This window comes from Podarcis bocagei (assembly GCF_964188305.1).
Source record: "Podarcis bocagei genome assembly, chromosome: 7".
In the NCBI taxonomy this organism is placed as follows: domain Eukaryota; kingdom Metazoa; phylum Chordata; class Lepidosauria; order Squamata; family Lacertidae; genus Podarcis; species Podarcis bocagei.
The window spans coordinates 30980114-31007571 of record NC_138132.1 but is presented as its reverse complement, the minus strand read 5'-3'; the positions used below and the strand labels follow the sequence as shown (position 1 = coordinate 31007571).

At 46.7% G+C, this 27458-nt stretch overlaps 1 protein-coding gene across 4 annotated transcripts in view; it reads right to left on the bottom strand.

The window, feature by feature from the left end:
- Positions 1-1124: 1124 nt before the first annotated feature.
- LOC308590229 (angiopoietin-2-like) overlaps positions 1125-27458 on the bottom strand; it is a 33080-nt gene continuing 6746 nt past the window's right edge. The window contains exons 1-11 of one of the 4 annotated variants that reach the window (XM_081200047.1): positions 25295-25970; positions 24773-24851; positions 18406-18674; positions 11015-11170; positions 10441-10562; positions 9620-9852; positions 9064-9188; positions 7919-8020; positions 5714-5880; positions 4686-4816; positions 1125-4491 (exon numbers count right to left, since the gene is read on the bottom strand). In XM_081200047.1, coding sequence (XP_081056173.1) covers positions 4322-4491; positions 4686-4816; positions 5714-5880; positions 7919-8020; positions 9064-9188; positions 9620-9852; positions 10441-10562; positions 11015-11170; positions 18406-18674; positions 24773-24851; positions 25295-25507 — 1767 coding nt within the window. In that variant the 5' untranslated portion in view covers positions 25508-25970 and the 3' untranslated portion in view covers positions 1125-4321. Of the gene's footprint in view, positions 4492-4685; positions 4817-5713; positions 5881-7918; positions 8021-9063; positions 9189-9619; positions 9853-10440; positions 10563-11014; positions 11171-18405; positions 18912-24772; positions 24852-25294; positions 25971-27458 lie in introns of those variants that run through there. The other 3 variants (XM_081200049.1, XM_081200050.1, XM_081200048.1) reach the window with 3 other exon arrangements.

Sequence of the window (27458 nt, the reverse complement as noted above, 5' to 3'; positions counted from 1 at the left end):
CCCACCATCCTTGACCCAATTGACCTTGCTGGCTGGGGCTGATGGGAGTTGGAGTCCGACAGCATTGAGAGGGCCAGAGGTACCCCCCTTGTTCTATGCAATTAATTGCCACAGGAGTCTGTGGTGCCTATTAAGTGGCTTTTTAAAGAAGGAATGGATAACTTTTTAGCCAAGATAGCGAGGGATATTGGGAGGCAGTGTACATATGAGTACCAGATGTTGGGAACAAACAATAGGAGATTCCATCACAATCACGCTGTGCTTGTAATCTTCCTAGGGACCTCTGGCTGGCTTCTCTCAAAGATGGGCAATAGCCCTAGATGGAACTTTGCTCTGGTTCAGCATCACGATTCTTACACTTCCCTGCACGTAGAGCCTCAGAAAAGACACCTTCACATAGACCTTCAAAGAAAAGACAACCACCTTGATTTTATTCTACAGTGGTGCCTCGCAAGACGAAATTAATACGTTCTGCAAGGCTCTTCATCTTGCGAGTTTTTCGTCTTGCGATGCACGGTTTCCCATAGGAATGCATTGAAAATCAATTAATGCGTTCCTAGGGAAACCGCCTTCAGACCAGGTCCGGGGACAGTCTGAAGGCTGGGGGGGGGGGGAACGACAAGGACTTCTCCGCTGTCCGGGCGATCTTAAAATGCTGGCGGGCGGCATTTTAAAATCGCCCCGGGACAGTGGAGGACTTCTCCGCTGTCCGGGGCAATTTAAAAGCCCCTGGGAAGGCAGGCAGGGGGGACAAAGACTTTTGCCCCCCGCCCGCCTTCAGAAGGTGTTCCCTCCCCGCCGCCCGGGTTCGGAACGATGCTCCGAAGCCGGGCGGCGGGGGCAGGTGTTCCCGCCCCGCCGCCCGGCTTCGGAGCATCGTTCCGAAGCCCGTCGGCGGCGGGAGGAGGCGTTCCCGCCCCACCGCCCGGCTTCGGGGGAGGTCCAAGGACAGTGGGGAAGACGCGCTGCGCTTCCCCGCTGTCCCGGATATTTCCCTATGGGCTGTCGTCTTGCGAAGCAAGCCCATAGGGAAATTCGTCTTGCGAAGCGCCTCCAAAACGGAAAACCCCTTCGTCTAGCGGGTTTTCCGTCTTGCGAGGCGTTCGTCTTGCGAGGTACCACTGTACTTTATTCATTTATTTAAATCTGCCCTCGATTTGACATTAAGGCAGCGTACCAAATTAATCATGACAACAGTCATAAAGAAGCCACGGAACCAAACGAAAGGGTGTATCCAACTAAGTTCTACTCAGAATAGACCCATTGAAAATAATGGGCATGACTAACTTAGGCCCACTAATTTCAACAGGTCTACTCAGAGGAGTAGAAGCTAGGCAATGCAACCCAAAATATATCTACCTGCAGATAAAAACAGGTTAGTGATCAAATACTGATTAGCTAGGAGATATTTCTTTTAAGCTAGAGTATACAGTCTAAGACCAGTCGAACACCATATCGTCACACTGCAAACTCAATTTCCCCCACCACAAAAAAATCAAACCCCATCACTGTATACTGTATATACTTTCTTCAAGCCTGCTAGTCGCCAGATGAAGATTAAAGGAACCTCCAAATCTCTAACCTGATAGCATTTTTATTGGCCTCCATTATATTCCTCCACCCTCTTTACTGGCTCTAATAAATCTCCTTTTTTTAAAGCATTGAAATTAAGATAGGAACAAACTTCTACAATACACTGAAGTTTGAATAGAGCTGAAACTTGATTCCAGACATGTGGTTGCTTCCCAAACAATTGGCCTTTGTACAGCAAGGTGATAATGAGTCTTTGGACAAATGGAAATCTTTGGGGATGGAATCACTGTACAGTAGAAGTATAGTGATTTTTCTCACTGGTCTGCTCTTATCCTTAGCACCATCCTGGATGGACTAGATAGGTCTTTGGCAGTGGTAGCTGGTGGGACTGCTAGGCTGCCAAAGTGACATGTCCAACGAGGTGACAGCACTATGTTCAGGTTCTGGTTTTCTCCCCATCTTACTACTTTGACTCAAAAGAAGGTGATTTGCATCCCTATTGGGACCCTGGGCTCTCCCCACCCCAGTGCTACTGTGTCTACTTTAAACCATTATTTGTTTTGCATCAGTGAGCTAAATTGGTTGGGTCTGGAGGACAAGGCAGCAAAATTTGCTTGGGTTCCGATCAGGTCCTCAAAACTCAGGATTATCCACCCCTGATTTAGTGTGACATACCAGCTTCTGCCTTTAACAATGACTTGTTCTTTTAATTCATACCAGACCCTGGGAGCAAAGGTGGTAGTTGTGGGAATGTGGAAGGTGCAGAGATTTCTAAGCAATATTTCCTCTGCTACAGAAGTGCCAAGAGAATTTTTGAGGGGTAGAAGTTATATCCCCCCCCCTATTTCATTTAACAAAATTTATATACCACTTACTCAACAGAAAACTCATACACAGTTTACAAAAGAATATGTATTATCCTTCAACCAGAGGCCATTCTGTATACCCAGAAGTTCTCTCCAGCTTCTAATGTCTCTGAGCTGGATGGCTTTCTTTTTATAAACATTTACAAGTCTGAACGGGTGCAGATATCTCAATCAAGAGTTATTGCCGCAAGCTATTCAGCATTTGATGGTGAAACCTTAGCACCAATATCTTATTTCATCTGAATTGCAGATGATGGTTCTCAGGCACATATTTACATTTTAATTTTATGTTTGCAGTTGAAGGAAAAATCGAATGCTGAGTATCACAATGGTTTGATGTAAGGTAGTTTGGCCACAATTCTGATCACCCCTTTGTAGAGGAGAACTGGTGCAGAAAAGGACAGCCATCGTGATCTAAACTGGGGCTCTTTCCCAAAAAGGAAAGTTTGCAGAATTATAGTTGTTGTTGGTGGGGGAGTTCTAAAAGAGGACATAATATTTAGAAGATTAGGCATGCTTTGAAGAAAGTGAACAGAGAATATATCTCCCCTGCCATAGTACTGGAGTAGGAAAACTTTGACCATCCAGATATTGCTGAACTACAACTCCCATAAGCCCTAGCAAGCCTGACCAATGGCCAGGGATGATGGGAGTTGTAGTTCAACAATAGCTAGAGGCCCAAAGGCTCACTGCCCCATATTAGAAGTTGTAGTTATTCACTGAAACCAATCGGCAGCGGCAGCAGATTCCAGAATACTCAGGACTCTCAAGTGATCATCCCCATCTGGGCACTGTCTGGGCCTGCTTAGCTTCTGAGATGAGACAGAATCAGAACCATGAAGGAAATGTGGCAAGACTAGATTGTGGGGAGGCAACCCCCCCCCCCAAAACTTCTTCACATAACACAGAATTATATTCATGGCAAAGGAGACAAGACAGATTCATAAGGGAGAAGGCTATCAATGACTAAAGAGCATAGCTATATGACTCCAGAGGCAGTATAGCCAAGAGGATCACATGCTGGAATACAGGAAAAGGAGGGGGCGTCTGCCTTCATGCCCTGCCTGCCAGGTTTCCAAGGTGGCCACTGTATGAAACAGGCTGGTGGACTTGATGGACCTTCAGTCTCAGGCAGCAAAGCCCTTCTTATGTTCTTAGAATAATCCACTTGAATCTAGCATTGTCTAGCTGTTTGTTAGATTACATACGTGTGTATACTCACACATCAGCACACAATTCACAACAGAGTTAAGTGTGGAATAAGAAAAAACTAAACACTTCAACTTCTGCCTTCATCTGCCAGCGAGAGTCAATAACATTTTGCATAGAACACTAAGGGATGGTTGAGAAATCTGCCAGCCATACATGGGGCAAGTTTGTAAGAAAGGTTCAAACCTACTGTTAAAGGCACACAAAACAGTGAGTGCATTGTCCTCCAAACTGAATTAAGTACACATGGACATATTTTCCAAATTTACCCTGCTCACGGAGGTGTAAACCAGGAGCCACAGAGAGTGCAGAAGAAGTTCCTGCCTGACTCCAGAAAGTCTAGCTCAGCTCTTCCTGCAGCACCTGAATGTTTTCAAGCCATAAATGCTCTCTCTCACACACACACCCTCCCCAGGCCTCCTGTTAAAAGTCAAGCCATTTTCAGCCTCAGGATTCTGGACTTTAAAGGAGTTCCTTATATACACAGGACAGGCAAGGATGCATCTGGGATATACCTGGTGCTTCTTCTGTGGTTAGTGCCCCCTGTGGCTGCCAGTATGAAGTACAGTGATGTTCTTTGACTCCCAGAAAGTACACCCACCCATAGTTCCCCCTTAGAGATTGCACAAGTTTGGAGAGAGACACAACGCTGCATTTGAATTTCAGTTGATCTTGCTGGAGCCTGTCCATCTCAGCCACATGGCGAGCTCCTCTTATTCCTCTGTGAAATCCACAGGGCGGATCATCATGGTGGTCACCTTCAGACTGTGGCTGGGGCCTTTCCAGTAGTGCCACTTCATGCCATTGTACCTGTTCATGGCAGGGCTGGGCGGGTAATAAATGCCATTTAAGTTGGAGGGTCCACAAGCGTCAAACCACCAGCCTGGAGACAGAGGGAGGAGGAAAAAGAGAAAGAACAGGGAAAGTTGGGGTACTCTGCCCATAAACCCTAAAGCAACCCCCCCCCCAAGTCACTCTTCCCAAGCAGATTGGTCACCCGTGCTCTGAGGCATATGAATTTGCAACACAATATAGGCGTCGTGTGGCACACACTTCCCCTCCCCTTCCGCTCATTACCTCCACCTGCCATCTGTGCACACCTGCATGCACAGTTGTCGTTGTCGACGTCCTTGGTGCTGAAGTCTGTCCCTGAGGGACTAAGGCTGCTCGTGCGACCAGCTGTGCCACTGTATCTCCCGACATAAAGCCTGCAGGGGCAAAAGGGGGGACGTACCATTGTCAGCTACAATGCTCTGTTGGTTGCCTCTCCTCTGAAATATGAAACAAGGTATACTTGCTTGGCCTATTTCAAAAAGTCTGACTGTGGTAGGGCTGTGCCATCAGTGTCATAAGCAAGTGGTTTGCTCGTTTTGTTTATCTCTGTACTATGTATATCCCTGTTTTCCTGCAATCCAGGAAGATCTCTTTCCTACCTGAGGTCATGCACTTGCATGGCTACCAGCAGCTCTCAGTAGTTCTAAATCAGTGTTAACAGAGCTGAATGCTTTCGGTCCAGAGCAGACCATTTAGTAAGGTGTGCTCAAACCCTTATCCCAACCTCTTCCTTAGTCCTACACTGTGGTTTTAGGGCCCAACTAGATGTGACTAGGGATGGACGAATCGGGACAGTTTCAGTTTCTCATTTCCCCCAATCTTAATTCAGTTCTCTACAGTTCCTTAACAGTTTGCGATTATTAGTATTTTAGTCCACATGAAAATTCACCAGCATCTTAAGTGCAAATTTCACCTAATATAAACTTTTTTAAAAATACGGTTTGGAATAAAATACACTTGCCCCTAATACGCACATTTGTGTATACATTATTTGGTTGGAGGGCTGAAATAGAAAATCTGGTGTTCTAGCGCCAAGAAATAACACCAAGAGGTTTTTAAAATTGTGTTTTATTTTTAAATTGGAGTCCAGCAAGTTTGGTAGTATTCAGGGCTGGACCTTTCCAGAGCACTTCCTGAGTAGGACTAGTGGAGGTGCTAGGCCTGAAATTTCAACTGACCTTCATGGACTAGGGCCAGTCAGCAGCCATGGAGCCTGTTCCCTGCCTGACTAAGGTGCTTATTTTAGCACCACAAGGAAATAAGCTCCTCACCGGTAGTTATGCTCCTCAGGCCCTACATGGAAGTGGTCATACAAGGCATAGGCCTCATTGTTTTCCCAGTCCTGGAGTTTGACATGAAGGTAGTAGGAAGTTTGTGTGGTGAGTAAGTGTATGAAATCATTGCCCAGCCAATGCTCTCCAGGTGGGGACCCAAAGCCCTGCAAGAAAAACACGGAAATGTCAGAGGAAGCACAGATTAATAGAGTCCTGATACAGCACATCACAGAAGTTACAGAAGACTGTCTCACCTCTTAGACAATGTTTCTAACTGTTTTTATTCATGCTTTTACTTTGAAATTGCTTAGAGATATTTTAGGGAAAGCAGTTCACAAATGAACCACATAAAGGCTCAACCGAGGCTACAGAGCCCGCCTGGCAGAGATTGCGGGGGGGGGGGGATCCCAGCTGGTAATCAACCTGGTTGGCTTCTACTAAGGTGGTGAACCTGTGTCAGGACTGTACCACTTCAAATTGCAGGTAGGGATTCAGAGGACCAAATGTTCCTCCAAAACAAACAATAAATTTCCATTTGGTAGTTACTAATGATAGAAGCCACCACTTGCAATCTGCCTCTGCTTCTTTTTAAATAGTTTCTAGCATTTGTAGAACCTGAGATATGAAGCAAAACGTACAGGTTCTATTCTTCTCATTTTCTGTGAGAAACTAGCCTACTCCTTACTAGGGTTTGAACTTGCAGGAAAGTTTTATTTCACTCACTTTCAGAATTTCCTAGTGCAAAATCGGCTCATTTCTCATTCTACTCGCAAATGACCCTTGCTAGTAAATGAGAAATGTGACATTTCTGCAAATCACTTCAATCCCCCCCCCCCGAACTAATTGTAAAACTTAAGGTAAGTACCCCACCAGGGTCTTGCTGCACCAGTATTCTCAACAAACAAAGGTTTTTCTTCGGTTCACCTTATGCAATTACACCTTGCTGTAATTTATTTTCTCCTTCACAACTTGCCTCAACTTGAAAGGCCCACTCATTCTTTTGGTATTTTAATAGTTTAGACTTTAATAGTTTAGACCTGGAGTTGGTGGGTGGGTGGGTTGTTTGTTCCATTTTGAATTTTTTTAAATTTTATTTACAAATTTTGAGGATGGCAATGTGGTTTTCTATCCGTTAAAGGGTTTTTCTTACTCTTTTGTCCTGTCTATTACCTTCATTTGTCATTTTGTGTTGGCTAGCCTATTTTTAATATTACTTTCATTTTACTCATCATCATCCAAATAACTCTGCTTTCAGCCCCCTCTACCGATCCCTGCCTGCTGGCCCCAACATTTTCATATGAGAGATCCTTTACATGTATACGGTTGTCTGAACTACCCATCCAGGGGCGGAGGAAGGGGGGTGCAGTGGGGGGCGGGCCGCTCCGGGTGTCACCATTGAGGGGGGTGACAAAATGCCGGGCGGCACCCACTGCGGGGCCTGCAGTGCACCCGAACCATGTGTCTTTCCTGGGAGAGACGCAGTGGCTTATGCACGCTGGCTGTAGGGCAGCTGAGTGGGAGGAGGCAGGCAGACTCCTCGGAGGCCCCGCGGAACATCCTGCCTCAGCTCACCCCACCCCTGGACGTACACTGCCCCAGGCACTTGATCGGCTTGCTCTGCTGCTGCCCACTCACTGGGAGTAGTAGAGTCACACTTCAAACAGTTTCAAAGAGAAATGGAAGAAGGCCCATTTGAATACCAATTTATTTACAAAGCTGTCCTAGGCAAGTCCCACTGAGATTTATGACCACTTACCCCACTATGCTGGAACACACCCACACACCCACACAGACACACCCACACACCCCTGGCTGGCTAGCAGTGGACAGGACTTGAAAGACAATGAGAAATGTTGATGGCTGCCATAAGCATAGTAAATTGGAGGAGACACTTCAAAGGGGAAAAGACAGATCTGGCATACAAATTAGTTGCACAATTGGAGCTGACATAAAAAAGTAGTTGCAGAAGTTGTGCAGGTGGTTTCACTGCATCGGAGTCTGACTCGTTCTCTGTGCAATAGGTGCTGGAATAGGTTTTGTCATGGACATAAGGAAGAGCACAGGATCGTATCAGCAGCTGCCACAGGCATAAGCAATTAAGTGAACCTGCCTCTGCTAGATTTAAAAAACTCTTTAAAAAAAAATCAAGTACATCTCTGGTCCTTAAAAGAGATAAACTACTCTGCCCACCTGCTTCCTTACCTGTTTATACTCCTTCCAGGTGCGCTGAAAGTCGACAGAACCATCCGTCCTGTGCTGGATTACAGTCCAGCCGCCTCCACTGGTCTCCATGTCGCAGAGGACCTGCAAGGAGTGCCGTACATTAATGGAAGGGAAACTTCACAAATGTCCACAAGCTGCAGCTGGGCCTGAGGTTCCTCAGCTGTGCCCTAAGGGACAACAACTCTTCCAATTCTGCATCATCCATTAACACCTCATATTCAGAGCTGGACAAAGAACCCACAGATTGTGAGTTTCTCAGGTGCAGGTTCACTTCCAGTTTCAGAGCCCTGGGGGTTGGTTGTTGTGTTGTTGTTGTTTAAGAGGTAGGATATGTGGAGAAAAGTGTCAGGAAAAAGCAGCAATGCAAGAGCGAGCTGCAAGTTGCTGGAATGCAAAACAGGATGTTGATGTTTGGGACTGTACTATTGGAACAAAGGGGCAGTCTATTCACAGCACTGAGCACCGGATGTTAGCTCAGAGTGTCATCTGACCTGTACTGGAAGTACAGGGGTGGAGTCTCTCTCTACTGTTGGAGACTGGAGAGTGCAGACGTGTTTCTCTGTACTGCTGCAATGACAGAAATAAAGCGATGTAAATAGATTTCTGTCTGACTCTTTCCCCTCCCTGGGGAGGCAGGGAGGAGAGGGGAGAGTGGTGTGTCCCTCTCACTCTGAGTGGGATCGCCGATAGTGACCTTGCCTGTATCCTGCCGGGAGACGCAGACGGGAAGGTCAACAAGGATCTCAAGCTGAATGCCTGGAGTGTGGCCAGTTACCTCTGACTGCGGCCTGAGAATCCGACAAAAAGTGCTGTGGGAAAGTGAGCTTCAGGAGGGAGGGAGGGAGGATTTCTACATTCTAGGGAATTCAGAGGGGTGTGCACACAATTCTTCCTAAGAGCATCTTTGCCTGGAACTGTCCATCTATGGGTGCAAAGGAGTAGCAGAGCATCCCTTAACACCATCCACCACCCACTTCCTAGATGTTCCTCTAGATGTTGCTGGACTACAACTTCCATCATCCCTGACTGTTGGTGATGCTGATGGGAGTTGAGAGTCTGGCAACATCCGATGGGCCACAGGGCCCCCATCCTTAGTGTGTCTAGGCCCTGATGCCTGCACTCACTTTTGCCGTGGCCGTAGTGTTGGGGAACTGCAGTGTGTAGATGCCACTGGCGGTGAACCCTGATCTGTATGCAGCTGCACAGTCCTTGAATGTCTTCTGCTCTTCTGGGTGGACGTGAGAAATGTCTGCAAGAGTCAGACAAAGAGGTGCTTTCAGTATAGCCGTCTTCAATCTGTGCAATGTCCATGCATTCATTTTTGTAGGCATAGACTCAGAAAGTTAAAAACATAAGAAAAACCCTGCTGGATCAGGCCAAAGGCCCATTTCATTCAGTATCCTGCTCTCACAGTGGCCAACCAGATAGGAAGCCATCTCCTTGTAGATGTTTGTCTGCAGTGGATGATTCCCACGCAACACCCACGCACCCACCCACCTACCCTCAGGTAGTCTGCCTCCTCACTGCAGCAGGTCTCAGGAGCTCACATCAACAGGCTCCCTACTGGGATGTGGGCCTTGGCAGATGGCAGCCTTTGACACCAGCCCCAAAGTGCACTGAATAAGTAGAGCAGGATTGCCCTGGGGGGAAAAAATCACTTCAGGGAAAACAGTTACTTACGGTTGCACTGGGACGCCAAGCCTATCAAGAGCTTCACAGTCTCTGCCAGGGAGGCCTGCTGTCTCTGGAGGACTGTGTTGTTGACCAGGGCAGCGCCCAGACGCTGTTCCAGATGCCCAACGAGGTCCACTTGCTTGGACAGCAACCTCTGCATCTCCTGTTTCTCAGACCTGAGGCCTTGAAGCTCTTCCTCACGTTTCCCCTCCATAGCCAGGACCTTCTTCTCTAGGAAGCTAGGGAAGGGAAAGGAAAGGATAATAGGAATCCTCCACATACAGGCCAGTAGTATTAATTGCATTATTTCCTTTAAAACACTCATACCCCACCTTTCTGTCTTAGAAAGTGTACCCAAGGTAGTTAGCAATCTATGAAAAATACAAAATACATGATCAGGGGTTTGGTACCAAGATAGATGAAGAACCACCTGTTCCCATATGAACTTGCCTGCTCTTTCTCACCTGAGACGACCTAGGACCCTCCTGCTACCCCACCTCACAGTGTCATCAGCTGATACTTACTGCAGACACTGCTAAGAAGTCTTGCAAGGTTTCAACAGTATCTTGCCAAGCAGCTGCTGATCATGGGAGCTTGAGTGGCAAGCAGTGAGTGGCAATTGGGCATGCTCATTCTGGCAGTCCAGCAGAGGCTGCTGCCCATCCCAGTCTGCCACCTGAGGCAAGTTGCTCAGTGTGTCTCATGACATGGCCAGGCCTGACAGCTAGACATCAAAAATTCTGCAACCAGAGTAAAATTACACAAACATGCATGGATTCTATTACTTTGCCTTGATTTGTTCTGCACGATGCAAGCACAGCTCTGACCTGTTCCTCTCTTGAAGTTTGCTGATCTCCTGAGTCTGCAGCAGCAGCTGTTTCTCAAGCTTGTTGGTAGAAAGGGAGTTTTCCAGTACTTGGATTTCTAGCCGCGAGGTCTGGGTGAAAACCTGGTTGGTGAGAGTAGAGGGGAAAACAAGCAGCTCAACAGTGAGGGAGGGAAGTAGAGAGGCAAAAAGTAGGCGGAGCCAGAGCAAATTATAGGTGGAGCCAACTAATTCAGGTTTTGTCCACATCATCCACCTTGCTGAATTTCACAAAGGTGGCACTGAGGAGGAAGAAGCCAGCCAGTGTCACCTCTTGTACTGGTTGTGAGTAAGGGGGCGTTGAGGTAGGGGGCTGGCTGGAGGCAGACTGAGCTTGGTGGGGCAGTGCCCCATTTTTCCTAATGGACCAACTTCCATGGCCTATTTAATTGTCTGTAACAACTCCTTGCCTGTAGAATCCACGTTGGCAAGAAATACAAGGGCTCCTGAAAAAATAATCACATGCGATCTGAAGTGGAGAAAAAGGGGGTTCAGAGTTTTCTGCTCTGCCTTCCCTAAATAGCAGCACAGCTTACCTGCATCTCTACATCAGTGAGCTTGCGAGTCTGCTCAGCTGTTTGGTTCAGAAGGCTGGTGCCAATTTCCAACATGGCCGCTGTGTGGTTCTGCACAGCACTGATGTGGTTGTCAGATGTTTCCATTCTCACACTACCCTGGATATAGTTCTCCAGCTGTTTGGGGGGGGAGATAATAAAAGTTTGTACTTAGGAGGAGGACTCAATACTCCATCACACATGCACCATGACTTCCGAAAAATGGAAGCAGACCAACCTCTAGGTTGCTTTCTTCTTCCCTAAAACCAATGGAAGATCTATGCCAACCTTAGTTTATAGCTGAAAATGTGGGGCTTAATTTTCTAAGCTTATATTTGTCCCTGATTTTCACCCCTGTTCTTTCATTTACCTGAAGCTTCGTCTAGCAACTTGTCTAGCAATTACTTAGGGCAGGCAAGTGTCCTGTGGAAAGCCTGACTGCTGTTCACTCCAATTCAGCGGTAAAATGTGGGTTTTCACTGAGACAAAAAAGCAACCGCTTGGACCTGGACAGCCCGGACCTGTGCTTATAAACGTGGCACTAAAGGAAGTGTGTAGTCAAACTCCCCCTTCTTATTTGTCCCACATTCCTGGGACCAACTCAGACTTACTGCTATTTGCATAAGAAAAGTGTGCAGAATTAATGTCACATCTTCACTCTTCAAATCATTGTGTAAAATATCAACCAATATTTACAAGTACATTTTGGCACCTGGAAACTATGTTCCTGATAATCGGCAACATGACCACCCTATAAACCTCTCTGCCAAAACAAAAGCAGCACATGTGTATGATTGCACAGCAGTTTCAGATCATCAGCATGAAAACAGTTTCCCATGGCTTGTTTTCAACAATGGTTGTCTGATTTTTTTTTTAAACTAAAAGATGTTTCCTTGCAAACAATGAGATATATATTTGGCTTTCAGTTCTCAGAAGCTCTTTGCATAATATTTTTTTTCTTTCCTCTCTGTTTACGCAGATGATTTGGCCAACACATGTACAAACATGATCATCCCACCAGATTCGCCCCCCACCCTGGACTTCCTATTATTGCAAACTTCTTCTTCTTCTTCTTCTTCCCTTTCTTCATACAACCGATTCCATAATTCAGTCAACCTCTATTGTGTTGCCTCTCAGTTGTCTGCCCCTGCAATTAAAAAACCCCAAATACATTAGCCTTCTCTCATACAAAATATATTCTTAATTCCCTGATCTTTTAGCTTATATTTTCTACTTCCTTGCCTCCTTTTGAGATGAGGCAACTAGAATTGTATGCCGTATATTCTAAAAGGGTGAGATATGAGCATCATTTTACACCTACACTGAACATTAATTTGCCATTTTGTTGCTCATTAGGGCTCATCCACACTTTAGTTTGTCACGTGATTTCTGGGCACAAGACCAGAAATCTTAGTGAGGTTTTTTGCCCCACTGCTTTCCCCAGGAAAACCTGCTGTCTACTGCTGAATTGTAACAGATGTCAACGGGTTTTCTGTGGAATGGTATTTGTTCTGGTCCAGCAGTAAACAGGGGTTTTTCCCAGGGAAAACAGAGGGACAAAACTGAAACCTCTTGGACCCATGACCAGAAATCACGGGACAAACAGAATAACTTACAGGATGAACAGATGTGTGGATAAACCCTTAGTTTGGAGAGCCTTTTGGCGCTCTATGCAGACCAATGGACTGCAGCCTTCCTATTTTGGCTCATCTGCACTTTTTCCTATTAGCTTGCAGACCCAGTTCAGTGCTGGTGGAATGAAAGTCAGGATCCTTCCATAGGTACGGTTTTAGATTGGCTGAGGAATTGCTGATCCAGATCCCACCTCTTAACAGAAGAGAAGCTGTGGCCCAACAGATGCTGTTAGACTACAGCTCCTATCATCCCTGACTGTTCTGGCTGAGGCTGATGGGAGCTGGAGTCAAGGCACTGCTATGTTAGGTGTAAAGCAATATTGCCAGAACTGAGAAGAGGTGAGCAGCATACAGAAAGGCAACCTATCATTCAAACCTGTCAAAATGAATGTTAAAATGACAACATGCTCCTTTTTTCAGGAAGCAAATAAAATTTATCTCCAGTGAAAGCAGTTCCTCCTACACAACTTAGAAACATACATGCGACCCATCCCCTCTGCAGGGAGGTGGGACCAATTCGGATGGTCCGCCCCCGCCACTTAATGGATCCAAATGGTTTCCAGAGAGTGGTAGGGGATGCTTTATCCCATGTTGATGGCCTTTCAGCCGATTCCCTGGTGGCCCGCTGGAATGTGGAGTTAACCAGGGCTATTGACTGTTTGGCTCCGAAGCGCCCTCTCCGATTGCATGGAGCCCGGACAGCCCCGTGGTTTTCCACGGATCTGAGGGTAATGAAACAATCGTTGAGACGGCTAGAGCGCCGGTGGCGGATAACTCATTCCGAATCTGACCGGACACAGGTTAGAGCTCAACGTCGAGCCTACCAAGTGGCGATAGCGACGGCGAAGAAGAATTTCTTCACCGCCTCTATTGCATCTGCAGAAAACAGCAGCAGGAGACTTTTTCAGGTGGTTCACAATTTAGCGGAACCACCTGCAACATCGGGGCCCAGTACGGGCCACATGTTCTCCTGCAATGATTTTGCAAAGTTTTTTGCAGATAAAATCGCCCAGATTCGGGAAGAAGTAGACTCCACCGTGGGAGCAGGGCCGGGGCGGGAGAGTGCTAGAGTTCTGTCTAGTCAAGTTGAGTGGGATCAATTTCAATCTGTTACCTCCGAGGATGTGGACAGGCTGCTTGGACGAGTGAAACCAACCACCTGTCTCCTGGATCCTTGCCCATCCTGGCTTATAAAAGCTAGCCGGGAAGGACTGGGCGATGGGCTTCGTGGGGTGGTGAATGCTTCCCTCCGTGAGGGAGCCTTCCCAGACCCGCTGAAAGAGGCGGTTATTAAACCGCTTCTTAAAAAACCATCTTTAGATGCGGCCACGATGGCCAACTATCGCCCAGTCTCAAATCTTCCATTCCTGGGCAAGGTGATTGAGCGAGTGGTTGCTGAACAACTCCAGGCACGCCTGGAAGAAGCGGACCATTTGGATCCCTTCCAGTCGGGATTCAGGCCTCATCATGGGACTGAAACTGCCTTGGTCGCACTGGTTGATGATCTCCGGCGGGCTAGGGACAAAGGTGAGAGCTGTTTCCTAGTTCTGCTGGATCTCTCAGCGGCGTTTGATACCATCGACCATAGCATCCTTCTGGACCGTCTTGAGGGGCTGGGAGCTGGGGGCACTGTCATACAGTGGTTCCGCTCCTTCCTCCTGGGCCGTGTTCAGAAAGTGGTGGTGGGGGATGAGTGTTCAGACCCTTGGGCCCTCACTTGTGGGGTGCCTCAGGGTTCTGTCCTCTCCCCCATGCTTTTTAACATCTATATGAAGCCGCTGGGAGAGATCATCAGGAGGTTTGGGCTGGGTGTCCATCAGTATGCGGATGACACCCAGCTCTACCTCTCTTTTAAATCAGAACCAGTGAAGGCGGTGAAGGTCCTGTGTGAGTGTCTGGAGGCGGTTGGAGGATGGATGGCGGCTAACAGATTGAGGTTGAATCCTGACAAGACAGAAGTACTGTTTTGGGGGGACAGGAGGCGGGCAGGTGTGGAGGATTCCCTGGTCCTGAATGGGGTAACTGTGCCCCTGAAGGACCAGGTGCGCAGCCTGGGAGTCATTTTGGACTCACAGCTGTCCATGGAGGCACAGGTCAAATCTGTGTCCAGGGCAGCTGTTTACCAGCTCCATCTGGTACGTAGGCTGAGACCCTATCTGCCTGCGGACTGTCTCGCCAGAGTGGTGCATGCTCTGGTTATCTCCCGCTTGGACTACTGCAATGCGCTCTACGTGGGGCTACCTTTGAAGGTGACGCGGAAACTACAACTAATCCAGAATGCGGCAGCTAGACTGGTGACTGGGAGCGGCCGCCGAGACCATATAACACCGGTCTTGAAAGACCTGCATTGGCTCCCAGTACGTTTCCGAGCACAATTCAAAGTGTTGGTGCTGACCTTTAAAGCCCTAAACGGCCTCGGTCCAGTATACCTGAAGGAGCGTCTCCACCCCCATCAGTCTGCCCGGACGCTGAGGTCCAGCGCCGAGGGCCTTCTGGCGGTTCCCTCACTGCGAGAAGCAAAGCTACAGGGAACCAGGCAGAGGGCCTTCTCGGTAGTGGCGCCCGCCCTGTGGAACGCCCTTCCAGCAGATGTCAAAGCGATAAACAACTACCTGACATTCAGGAGACATCTTAAGGCAGCCCTGTTCAGGGAAGTTTTTAACGTGTGACATTTTACTGTATTTTTGGTTTTTATGGAAGCCGCCCAGAGTGGCTGGGGAGGCCCAGCCAGATGGGCGGGGTATAAATAATAAATTATTATTATTATTATTATTATTATTATTATTATTATTATTATGGCCAAGGTACGTGATTCAGTCCAGAATATCTCCCCCAAATACATTTGTTTTATCTCTAACCTCCTACTGATTCTAGAAGATTTCCTGATGAAGAGGAAAACTTTTCCAATAAACCCCAGAGAATGGGAACCTTCAAATGTTTTTAAGAGCATTGTCTAATAAGGCCCCCAAAGCTCTCTCATTTCTATAGTTAAAGGCTACATCCCTGGTTACTGCAGTGCTGGCTAATGGGCAGGAATTATAGGGCGGACAGATTGTTCTGAGTGTCACAAATAAAACAGGGCAGGAAGTAGAGTCCTTTGGAAACAAGATTGCCCGACCAAAAACTTGTAATTAGAGAGCAGGCTTGGCGCCAGAGGTTGCGGAGGGGGCGCAGTTAGGGAGCTGTCTGGACCCAGATTTGCTAAGGGTCCCACAGACTATCTTAACTTTCGCTTGTCAATGGGGTATCGCCAGAGCAAAACCCAGGGCTGGCTAAAGACATTTTGGCACCCGAGGCAAACCACAAAATGCTCCCCCCACCAGGGAATATGGAGTGAATGAACATGGCGGGGGGGATAAAGATCTATTTTGGGAACAAGGGGGGAATCAAATCAACCTCACGCTAAGTGCATGCAATCCCTAGGATACCCCAAGAGGCTGCTGTAGAGGTGGCATTGGGGTGCGGGCTGCTGATGACACAGCAGATCCAGCCTCCAAGGAGTACACTGTAGCTGTTGGTTCTACCATTGCAGCAGCAGGCAATGCGTTCCTTGGAGACTGGATCTGTTGCCCCTGTGAATCCTGCTGCCCAAAACAGTCGCCTCATCTTGCCTCATGAGTGGGCCAGCCCTGACAGAATCATACAACAATCGTTTCACCCTTCCCTGCCCCCTTCCTAAAGAAATATGATGGTTGTAGACCTCAGGGTCAACCCAATGCATGCAATTGGGTCTCCGTAGCTGATAGATACCTCCATGTGGAATGCTCATGTGTAACCACTCTTCCATCCTAAGCCTGTGTCTCATCCTGAAGAAAGCATCTTCCGCCTGCTGCCCTCAAACAGCTGAAGCAAAGGGGAATAGTATTCTGGCAGGGAGAGCAACTGCCACATGGGTATCTAAGGATATTAATGCCACCGGACGGTCACTTTCTAGTTACCGGGCCTGTACTGAGAACTTTCAAGAGAATGTATTTCAAATGATATAATTACAGAGTCATGAAAATGTCCACATGCATATCAAAATGCTAGGCTGGAAAAAGAGCAGTATATGCAATGCATTCCTAAAGTACATTGCCCCCTCTCCCCCCCCCCTTTTGCATCTGTCATTCTTCTTCCCCACCACTGTTCTGCATGTGCATAGCTGAAAAGCCAGTTGCACTGTTATTTTAAGAACAAGAGCAGCAATAAAGCAATTTGAAAATGACAGAGGCACATGCACATTCACTGTGGGGAAACTGCCTGCTCTTGATTAATCGTTAAAATGTTGGATGAGGTTACAAGCAGAGGAGTCACTGTGGTCATCTTACTGCGTATTCCTGAGTCACATCCGTCACTGTTTTAGATTAGGGTTGCCAACTGACTGGGTGCAGGGGAATACCTAGTATGCTCCGGTACCTTGATCAGCAGGTTGCTTTGTAGGTGAAGCATTCACATTTATACTTTTGATTTAGACTTAATAATGCTAATAATGTATGCTGTTTAACCCTAACATGGAAAATCACAGAGCAATATACATATTACCTTAGTGTTGCTACTAAATGAAAACTAGCCCCACAGTGTGACAGGAGAAAGGCATGAGAATGTGGGTGGCCACAAAGATAGCAATAGATAGATAGATAGATGGTAGATGATAGATATTCTGCCTTTCTCTTGCCACATTGCAGCACTTGTGGAAATTGACAAAAAGCATCTGATCAGAAGAATGTGTTCTGGCCCAGACATGCATGTTGTGCTTCTTTGGTCAGCATAAGCTAGAATCCAACAGGGCATCAACAGCTTTGCTGTGACCCACCTGGTGTGGCTTTGTGACCTGCCTGTGAGTCCTGATCCATGGCTGAAGAGTAAAGTGTGCATAAAAATGCGTTATATTAGGGGAAGTTGCTTCATAAAAAACGTATTTATTTGGCAAAATTGGACACAAAGATGTGCATATTAGGAGAAATACTAAAATGCTGGTGAATATTCATGCAGCCTTTTTTTTAAAAAAATCATAAACTGTAGAGAATTGAACTTAAGAGTGAAAAAATGATAAACCTAGGGAAACTGAAACTGACAGATTCACCCATTCCCAGTTCAAGGCAAAAGCAAGATTCAAAGAGATTTTCCAGTTCACAACTCAGTCTTTTAGTCACATTGTGACACTCTAGGTGCATGTTCACACCACACTCAGCTATGCCCAGTCTCTTATGCAGCATTCATTAATGCTAATGTACAGGAGATCTCACCACCTGATTGTGTTCTTTGTGGATCTTCAGATGACTTATACAGATCTCCCCGGATTCTGTTGCACAAGGGGGCTGGAGGTATGATGCTGCAACCTTCCTGAAGCAAAGTAGATCTGGGTCCAGTCAGTGCCTGGATGGGAGGCTATCCAGAAACCCCATAATGAGTTATTAACAGTTAATGGCCTTTTAGGCTTCCTCCACGTGAACAGGAGTTCACTTTTTGAATAATAAGAATTCTATGTCATGGGGTGTGTGGAGGGAATCAGGATTTTAGACATACTTAGGTGAGTAATGGACAAAAAAAGGTTGGGAACCACTGATCATATATTTAAAGCACACACAAAGGATCCTGGAAAATGTAGTTTACCCTCTTACAGGGCTATAATTCCCAGCACCCTCAACAAACTACAGTTCTCAGAATTCTTAGGGTGGTGGGATGTGCTTTGAATGTATGCTGTATGCACAGCCTAGGAGGACATGACAGTCCCTTGCAGATCCAAGCCCCTGGTCTTACCTTCTGTAGCCACTGGGTGTTATTTTCCATGATGTTTTCCAGCTGCTGAAGCCTCTTTACTGGCCACTTGGCCTCGGCTAGGGAGGGAGCATCCCTCTGGAGTGAGTTGGAAACCTGGTATTCGGCAGCAGGCGAGTCACAGCCCCCAAGCTCTGGCAGCAGGAAAGTGTAGGTGCAGGAGCCATGCTGCAGCTGGTGCTGGAGGTGCCTTGCAGGAGCATCCTTCCCCTTCACATGGGGGCCAAGTCCTAGAACCACTGGATTCACCCCTGCCCAAACAGGGAAGAAGAAGAGATATGCCAGTGCTCCCCAGCTCCTCATATTCCAGTCCTGCCTCAGAAAGCTTCCCTGTGTATCTGAGCTCCTTCAGTCCCACGCTGTGACCTATTGCACCTTCCTCTGAAGAAGTGTGATAGGAGACAGCCTTCAAGCACTCCGTGTCTGCATGCAGGGAAGCCCCGTCAATTGCTTCTCCAATCCCTGGCTCACGTCCTCCTGACCACTGCAGGAAGTTTTATTATTATTGTTTTTTAAACCCTCCCACCATCTCCCTCCTCTCTTGCCCCCCTACAGGTTTTTGGAACACAGCCTGGCTTCATTTAAAGATGCTTTGTCTCTCTGCTCACTGAGTCAAGCTCCACTTCTGATGAGATAATTACACCGCAAGAATGTACACTCCAAAGTTTGGATCGCTCTGCTTTTCTCCAGCACACTCCTGTCCACAACCACCCCCTCTGCCATCCAGCTGGATAAGAGAAAGAAACAAGGGTTTCTGTTTCCAAAATTGGCACCTGGGATATGACTGCACAAGAAATCCTGCTTCAGTGATAAAGCAGGAGCTCAGGAAGAAAATTTCCCCAAAGCAGGGACAATTGGCATGGGAGAACTTAGCATTAATGTTTAGCCTTCATAATAGGTGCATGCGCCATGACAAAAGCATAAACCCTAAACATCAGGGAAGCAGATTGAAGCAAAACATTAGGGGAATGTTCTTGATAGCAAGGGGCTGTTAACAAATGGCTAAAGGGGGGTTCTCCTTCCCTGAGGTATTTAAGCAGAGGCTGGATAGCTATCTCCCAGTCATAGGTAAAGGGACCCCTGACCATTAGGTCCAGTTGTGGCCGACTCTGGGGTTGTGGCGCTCATCTTGCTTTATTGGCCGAAGGAGCCGGCGTACAGCTTCCGGGTCACGTGGCCAGCATGACTAAGCCGCTTCTGGCGAACCAGAGCAGCGCACGGAAACGCCGTTTACCTTCCCACCGGAGCGGCACCTATTTATCTACTTGCACTTTGATGTGCTTTCGAACTGCTAGGTTGGCAGGAGCAGGGACCGAGCAACGGGAGCTCACCCCCGTCGTGGGGATTCGAACCGCCAACCTTCTGATCGGCAAGTCCTAGGCTCTGTGGTTTAACCCACAGCGCCACCCATGTCCCCTACAGTTGCACAGTCATACCTTGGGTTAAATGTGCTTCAGGTTGAGCGTTTTCAAGTTACGCTCCATGTCAACCTGGAAGTAACGGAGCACGTTACTTCTGGGAATCACCACTCGCGCATGCGCAGATGCTCAAAATGACGTCACGCACTTGCGCGGAAGCGGCAAAACGCGATCCACGCAGTCATGTCTTTCATTCTACTCAGGATGCAAACAGGGCTCCGGAACGGATCCCGTTCGCATCCAGAGGTACCACTGTACTTACATCACACATTGAGCAAAGATAGCCTGTTTCAGGCCAGGTCCCAGCTAGAGGGGGTCCATAATAAACCCAAGTTTAAACCCCCATTTAAGGCTAGCTCACCTAATATACATATATTCCCTTAATCCTTAAAATAGCCCTGGCAGGTCACCTGAGACCTCACAGTTGATTTTACCCAGCAGCTGCATGGTCCACAACTCACATTCAACAGCCACTGCAAAACACACCCGTCACATCTGCTTTGTCTAGACGTAGGACTTCCCTTTTACTCGAAACCTGTTCTCCAAAACTGCCCTTTCTTTTTTTCTTTTTTAAAATGTATTTTTATTAAAGATTTTCTTGGTTTACAAAAGTATGTGCAATCTCTCTCTCTTTTTTTTCTAGTAACATTTTTTACAAATCAGTTTCATTTGTAGAGACGTTCTGAGTAGAATCCCAAACATTTTTTAAAACTGTGTTTCGGGAAGATCTACTGCTCTAACCTACAAGGGTAATTAGGAGCGTATTTGTTCCAATAAATGTTTATGGCTCCATTCCATGGAATCCCACACAGATTGTGATTTACGGTATCTCCCTTTTCTCTTATTCTTTTCTAAACACAACAACTTCTCTATATCCCTGCACGTTCCCAGTTGCATAAATGCTGGTTGGTCCCTTCTACATGTCACTAAAGAAACTTTGAATGAACAGTTTGAGCGTCACTTGTCTGCATAGGTCTGGTCTGAGGAATCCCAGCCTCCTGCATCCAAAATAAGATGGGGAAAAGCTAGACCAAATGGAAGAGGTTCCTTTGTTTGTGTCAGTGCACACGAAACCTGTAAAACATGCCAATTTCCGAGCAAGAGGATGCACATTTCAGACTGTAGTTGGTTTCTCTGTGGGTGGGGCTTAAGGACTGAAAGGGGCTTGGGTGAAGGGACCTATGATGGGTCCCCTCCTGTCAGTGGGTCCTGGTAGACTTACTTGCCATGGGATTCCTGGTTAGAGCTCCAGAAGTACCTAACAGAATTATTTATTGCCCTCCCCCATAAAATAAAATAAATAATAATAATAATAATAATAATAATAATAATAATAATAATTGTCAGCACTTAATGTGAGGGAAGACCTGGTGAAGGGTGATCTATTGGGTAGTGCCCATGATAGTAATTACAGTGGTACCTCTGGTTAAGTACTTAATTCTTTCCGGAGGTCCGTTCTTAACCTGAAACTGTTCTTAACCTGAAGCACCACTTTAGTTAATGGGGCCTCCTGCTGCCGCGCCGCCGGAGCACGATTTCTGTTCTTATCCTGAAGCAAAGTTCTTAACCTGAAGCACTATTTCTGGGTTAGCATAGTCTGTAACCTGAAGCGTATTTAACCTGAAGCATATGTAACCTGAGGTACCACTGTACATCTATGTCCTTAGCCTCCACAAAACACAGTGGATACCAGTGTTTGCTGGGGGGGGGGGCGGTGTGTACAACCACTCTGTGTTGGGACTGGACAACAAGGCAAACCACAGTTATTTTTCCCCTTTCCGAATCAAACCACAATGTCAACAATGTGCCCACACAAAGCCTCATGCGGCTGTTGTTCTGTACTCCTCACTTTTCTCTGTGCTGCCTCTCTGTGTTCTTCTATGCCTATGTTCCTTTACTCTGGTTCAGGAGTTTTTAACCCTAGGGCATCCATTATTAGGCACCCATAAACTGGGTGCAACCCATGTAATAAAATAAAATGTATGCAATATTTTGTATCTGCATTTTTCTAAGGAGGGGGTCCATAGCTTTAATCAGATTCTTGGAAGGGCTCGTGAACCCCTCCCAAAGGTGAAAAACCAGTGCTCTAGGTCAATAGGCTTTGATGCACTAAAGAGTTCTGGTGATTTTTTTTTAATTTTCATTTGTTAAAGCAGAGCAGCAGAGGAGTTTGTGGCTTTTTTTAAGTTAAAAGTTTAATTTAACTTAAAAAATAATAATCTGCAGCTCTGCATGGGAGGAAAAAAAATACTCCAGAACACCTAATCACTGTTAGCGGACAATCACACCCCAGTCAGTACTAAGTATATTTTTACCTATAATGCCTACTGAAGGGCATCCTCTCCCAACACTAAAAAAGTACGTGGAAAGTCAAGACAGCCAGCAGGAAGCTGCATATATATATATATTTAAATATACAAGCTACTCAGCCACCCTTCATTATTTTAGGAAAAGAAAGTGCAACAAACAAACCCTGCTCCCTTCAAAAATGTGAAACTAACATCGATTTTGGTGTTTTACTTGGCCTAATAAAAGCATTGACCTAATATGGCTCATGGAGTAAAGTAAATCACTTTAATTCCCTTCACAAAAGTCTCTGAGCTTATTTGTCTGCAATTTGGCAGCCTTAATCCACTCTGGAGGAGTTATTGTGCTGGCAAATTTCATCTGTTTCTGCCAAATGGGGAAAAACGTTATAAGAGTTTTTAGAACTGCATAAAGAGTGAAGAGGGAACACGGGGTTTCATTTTGACACAATGGCTCAGAACCCAAACTACAGAGCAAAGAATAAACATATAGAATTTTTTTTTTTAAGTGAAGCCTGGGGCCTGTGCACACCCCTAGTGTTTTTTGGGATGAGAATTGCTAACATGGTGCAGTTTCACATAGAATTGCTGACAGGAGAAATGTGGAGTCGGGTGGGGGGAAAATAAGTCATTAACTGTGGCTGTAGGAGCCTCTTAGAGGAGTTCAGTGTTTTATCTAGTCATCTTCCATCTAATAACAAAGTCCCAGCACTTCCTGCTTCAGAGTTCCAGCTATGTTGGGGGCCTCCTGGCATAAGAAGAAGGAATTTGGCATGATGTGATTTCGAAGTGGGGGAAGGCGGATTTGATTCCCAGCTCTACGTTGTTGTGAGTTTGGGGGTGGGGGGGTTAGGCTGCATGCCTGTAAAGGTAAAGGTAAAGGTAAAGGGACCCCTGACCATTAGGTCCAGTCGTGACCGACTCTGGGGTTGCGGCGCTCATCTCGCTTTATTGGCCGAGGGAGCTGGCATACAGTTTCCAGGTCATGTGGCCAGCATGACTAAGCTGCTTCTGGCGAACCAGAGCAGCGCACAGAAATGCCGTTTACCTTCCCGCTGGAGCAGTATCTATTTATCTACTTGCACTTGCTTTCAAACTGCTAGGTTGGCAAGAGCAGGGACCGAGCGACGGGAGCTCACCCCGTCACGGGGATTCGAACTGCCGACCTTCTGATGGGCAAGTCCTAGACTCTGTGGTTTAACCCACAGCGCCACCCGTGTCCCTCCCACCACCTGCATCCCTCCCGAGTCCCTTCTAATTCCTGGATCCAAAAAGGATTCAATTGTTGGGATAGCCAGGCAATCTTCTTGGTAATGACTCCTAGGTACAGGTTGTTAAGGTAATGAAGGAAGTAGCTCTGTGCCAGACGGAAAATGGGTGGGCTTCCCTCCCTCAACTGGCTAGTAGTTGGAAGGACAAAAGCCAGAGTTGAGGGGTGTGAGAGGACTAGAAGTTAGAAGCAGGCTGCAGGCAGAAGCCTGAGAGGGAGAGACATGTCTGATTTCTGTTCGAATCCAAGGCTGTGGCTATGAGAGAATCAAGACCCTTTTAGGGTGTTAATGCTGTGAGCCCCTCCAACGTAGGCTCAGGCTACACATACAGTCATACCTCGGGTTACAGATGCTTCAGGTTGCATTTTTTCGGGTTATGGACCGCCGAAACCCAGAAGTACCAGAACGGGTTACTTCCGGGTTTCGGTGGTCACACACGCACAGAAGTGCTATATTGCACTTTGTGCATGCGCAGAAGCGCTGAATCGCAACCTGCGCATGCGCAGGTGCGCCGCTGCAGGTTGCAAACGCTGTGGGTTGCGAACGTGCATCCCGCATGGATCACGTTCACAACCCAAGCGTCCACTGTATGCATAAATAAACCATATAGCATAAAGACACCACAGTCTCTGGTATCCCTCATTCCACAGAAACTGATCCTTGGGTAAGTGCTTGGAACCCCTGGAATCTTGCACCACTCAGAGACTGGGGTGGCGTGCAACAATATTTTCTGACTTGGATCTCTGCCCAGGTGAATTTGTTTCTTACATATTCAATGTGCCTCTTTCTCTCTCTCCCCCCCCCCCCCACACTTTGGACATCCTGTCTTTATGTCACTTCATCTTGGGCCAAAGTCTGGGAAATGTTGTAGGCCCCCAAAAGTTTGGGATATTAAATGAAACTGAAGTCCATCTTTGAAAACAGACTTTAAAATGTCCCCTCCTTGCCTCGCACATTTCCTTCAATATATTAAAAAAAGTATTTTTGCTGAGGCTTTGGGAGTATGAAATTTATGTAAAATGGAGATGGTTAAATAGTCAATTCAAGGGTATACAGTTAATAAGCTAGTATTCCTTTAAGTGGTCAAGAGTCTTGTTTTAAACAGCCCATTCTGCCCTTTATTCCCCCTCCTCCTGAGAAATATCTTGCAAAATAGTTCATCCGGATCACTGGCCCCTTGCATATTTTAAATTTTGCGAGATGTTTGTGTGTGTGGCTATGCTCATTAATATCCCTGAAACACAAATATTTTGGCTAGCATAATCACTCTGATTTAGAGGTTATCGGGAGTAATATTTCTGTCCAGCTCTAGAGCATTTTAAATTGCAAGGCTCCTTATCCGGGCTGAACGTACAGTCTGTGAACATTTGGAAAAGAATCTGCCACAGAACAGATGCTTGGTCTAGAAGCCACCTCCAGGCCCAAGAATTACCCTGTAGCGCAACAAATGAAGGTTCAGAAATAAGCCAGAACATTTATTGTGTAAAAAGGTACAGGATTTCAGCAGGAATTTGCAGGTGATGCATTGATTGGAAACAAAGGAGTATGTCCACCACACTTTTGCAGGTACAAAGGACTCAGCTATACAGCTGCAAATAAAACATTTAAGTGCAATATACAATGTGACACTAGATGGCGATGGTGAGCCTTATGGAAAATTCAATCCATTTTTTAAAAACGCTTTTTTAAAAAGCATTTTTAGAATGGTTTTTATACGTGTGTGGATGCCACCAAAGTGTCCTGAAAGTGGAATCGTGTGTAGCTGCTCCAATACCAACATGAATGCAAATCATGATGAATGCATGGTTAAAAGGGCTTTTGGAGCCCCCACCCCATCTCTCTGCCTCCAAGGGGTAAACAAAGTCTTTTTTCTCACCAGGTCAGACTCTCCTGCTGGAAGACTTTGTACTATCATCTCTAACGAACTCCAGCACACCACAGATGCCAATCCACGGTCCAGAAGAACACGGACTTGAGGATAATCTTTCATGCTCAAGCAGGATAATATCCAAGTCTTTTCTGGAAACTGAAACTGATTGCCAACTTGGGGGATTATGTCATGTACATTAAACATATAATTTCTATACATTCAGGCTTCCACTCTCAGTTTGGAAAGTGACTCTGGTTATGATGAATAGATTTTGGCTGAAATACAGGTTTGAATTTGGATACATCTCTGGAATGACTGCTTGGTTTTTACAACAGTCGCTGTGATCACAATCTCAAGCAATTGTTGTTCTGGCTTCACTTCTACACGGGTGTGGAGCTGGAGGAAGCTGCTGCCAGCCAAACATTGGAGTCCGAGTATAATGGTAAGAGCCGGGATGGGGAACTTCCAGCCCATGGGCTAGATGTGGTCCAGGGGGGATCTGCCCCTGGCCCATGGACTAACCTCCTCACCCTGCCTCCAACGAAGCCAATGGGAGGCTATTTTTGTCATGAACCTTGCATCTAGCACTGATCCAGGCAGGTTCAAGGCTCAGAGCTGGCTGATATGGAAGATATGGAAATAGTATGTTAGACTGTTCAGCAGGGGTCACCAGCTTTCCTAGGCCAGTGGGCACATTCGGAATTTTGAGAAAGTGCCATGGCACCAGTCCCAAAATGGCTGCCATGGAGTGGCATAACACAAAATGGATGCAGAAAGAGAGACAGGCATTGTCTACACTGACTGGCAGTGGTTCTCCTGTGTTTCAGGCAGTGCTCCCTTCACAGCCCTACCTGGAGATGTCAGGGTTTGAACTTAAGACCTTCTGCACGCAACGCAGATACGGTCATTGCAGGTTGGGATGTAATCCAGATCACATCCACTCCCCCCCCCCCCAACTCTGGGTAAAAACACCAGCTGGGTCTGATCGGATCTGACAGTGCCACAGTTCCTTGCCATCTGCTTTTTCTCTGTGCCAGACAGCAGGAATGGCTATGAAGTAATGGATGGCCAACACGTAGCGCATGGAAAACTCCAGAAGTCTGCTGGGGGGATCTAGCTGCCTCCCCCCTTGCCCCCCGCAGCTGCTTAGATGAGAAGCCAGGACTTCTGGCATATCCATAACTTGACGAGACCCTTGGAGCCTGAGCTTGGCCAAAAGGAACCAGAGTCAACGTGCTTTGGCCTGTTCCTCACCCACAATGGAAACTGCAGTTTTACTGTCAGCATTTTCTGCAGGTGAGAAAGAAAGGCTTCCACCTGCGTAAAAAGGAAAACAAAAGCCCTAAGAGCCATCCGTCAGGCTGACAGTTTCCAGCTAAAGTTCCAAATGGCTGCATGGGGGAGAACAAGAAAAGGAATGGAGGCAGCTGGAGCAAAAAAGAGAGAGGTCAGGGCACGCCATTCAGCTGTGAGGTGAGCCCAGTTGCAGTGCAGAAATGGCAGGTGTGGAAACCAGTTACTGACTCAGCCATCACTCTTCTCCCTCCTCAACACTTCAAGGTGGGCTGCCTGCCATATGTATATGAATTAGCACTGCATTATCATTTGTGTGTGGTATGTTCATCAGCTTATTCATTTTTCTTTTTTCAAGAGAAATGTAAGGAGAGCCCTGCTGCCAGTGGCCCATCTAATTCAGCATCTTGTTCTCATAGAGGCCAAAGAGGCCCCCCACTTCTGATTCCCAGCAATGGATGTAAAAGTTACCTTTGTACACTAGGCTACTTTTTATACACACCCCTCTCTGCCCTCCATCCACCAAGCAAGTCTTTATCAGAGCTCAAGGACACCTTCCAGCCAGGTAAAAGCAATCAAGGACGGTGTGAAGCAGGGCTGGCGATAGGTATGTCCAGAGGAGAGTCAAAAGGGCCCCGAAAAGAAGCTGGAAGGGGCACATTCTGTAATGTTTACAATAAGTTAATTCTCTTTATTACTTCTCTCGGTTGCTGCCACTCATCCACATCTAAAAGCCTCTCTTGCTCCCATATATGTTTTGAGGGGGAAGGCAGTTGAATTTTTCTTCAATCGTTGGTGCTCAGATCAATAATTCCTAGGGGAGAATGCAACAAGGTTTGTCTGGACCACCATCAGCACTTGTGCACTATCATTACAA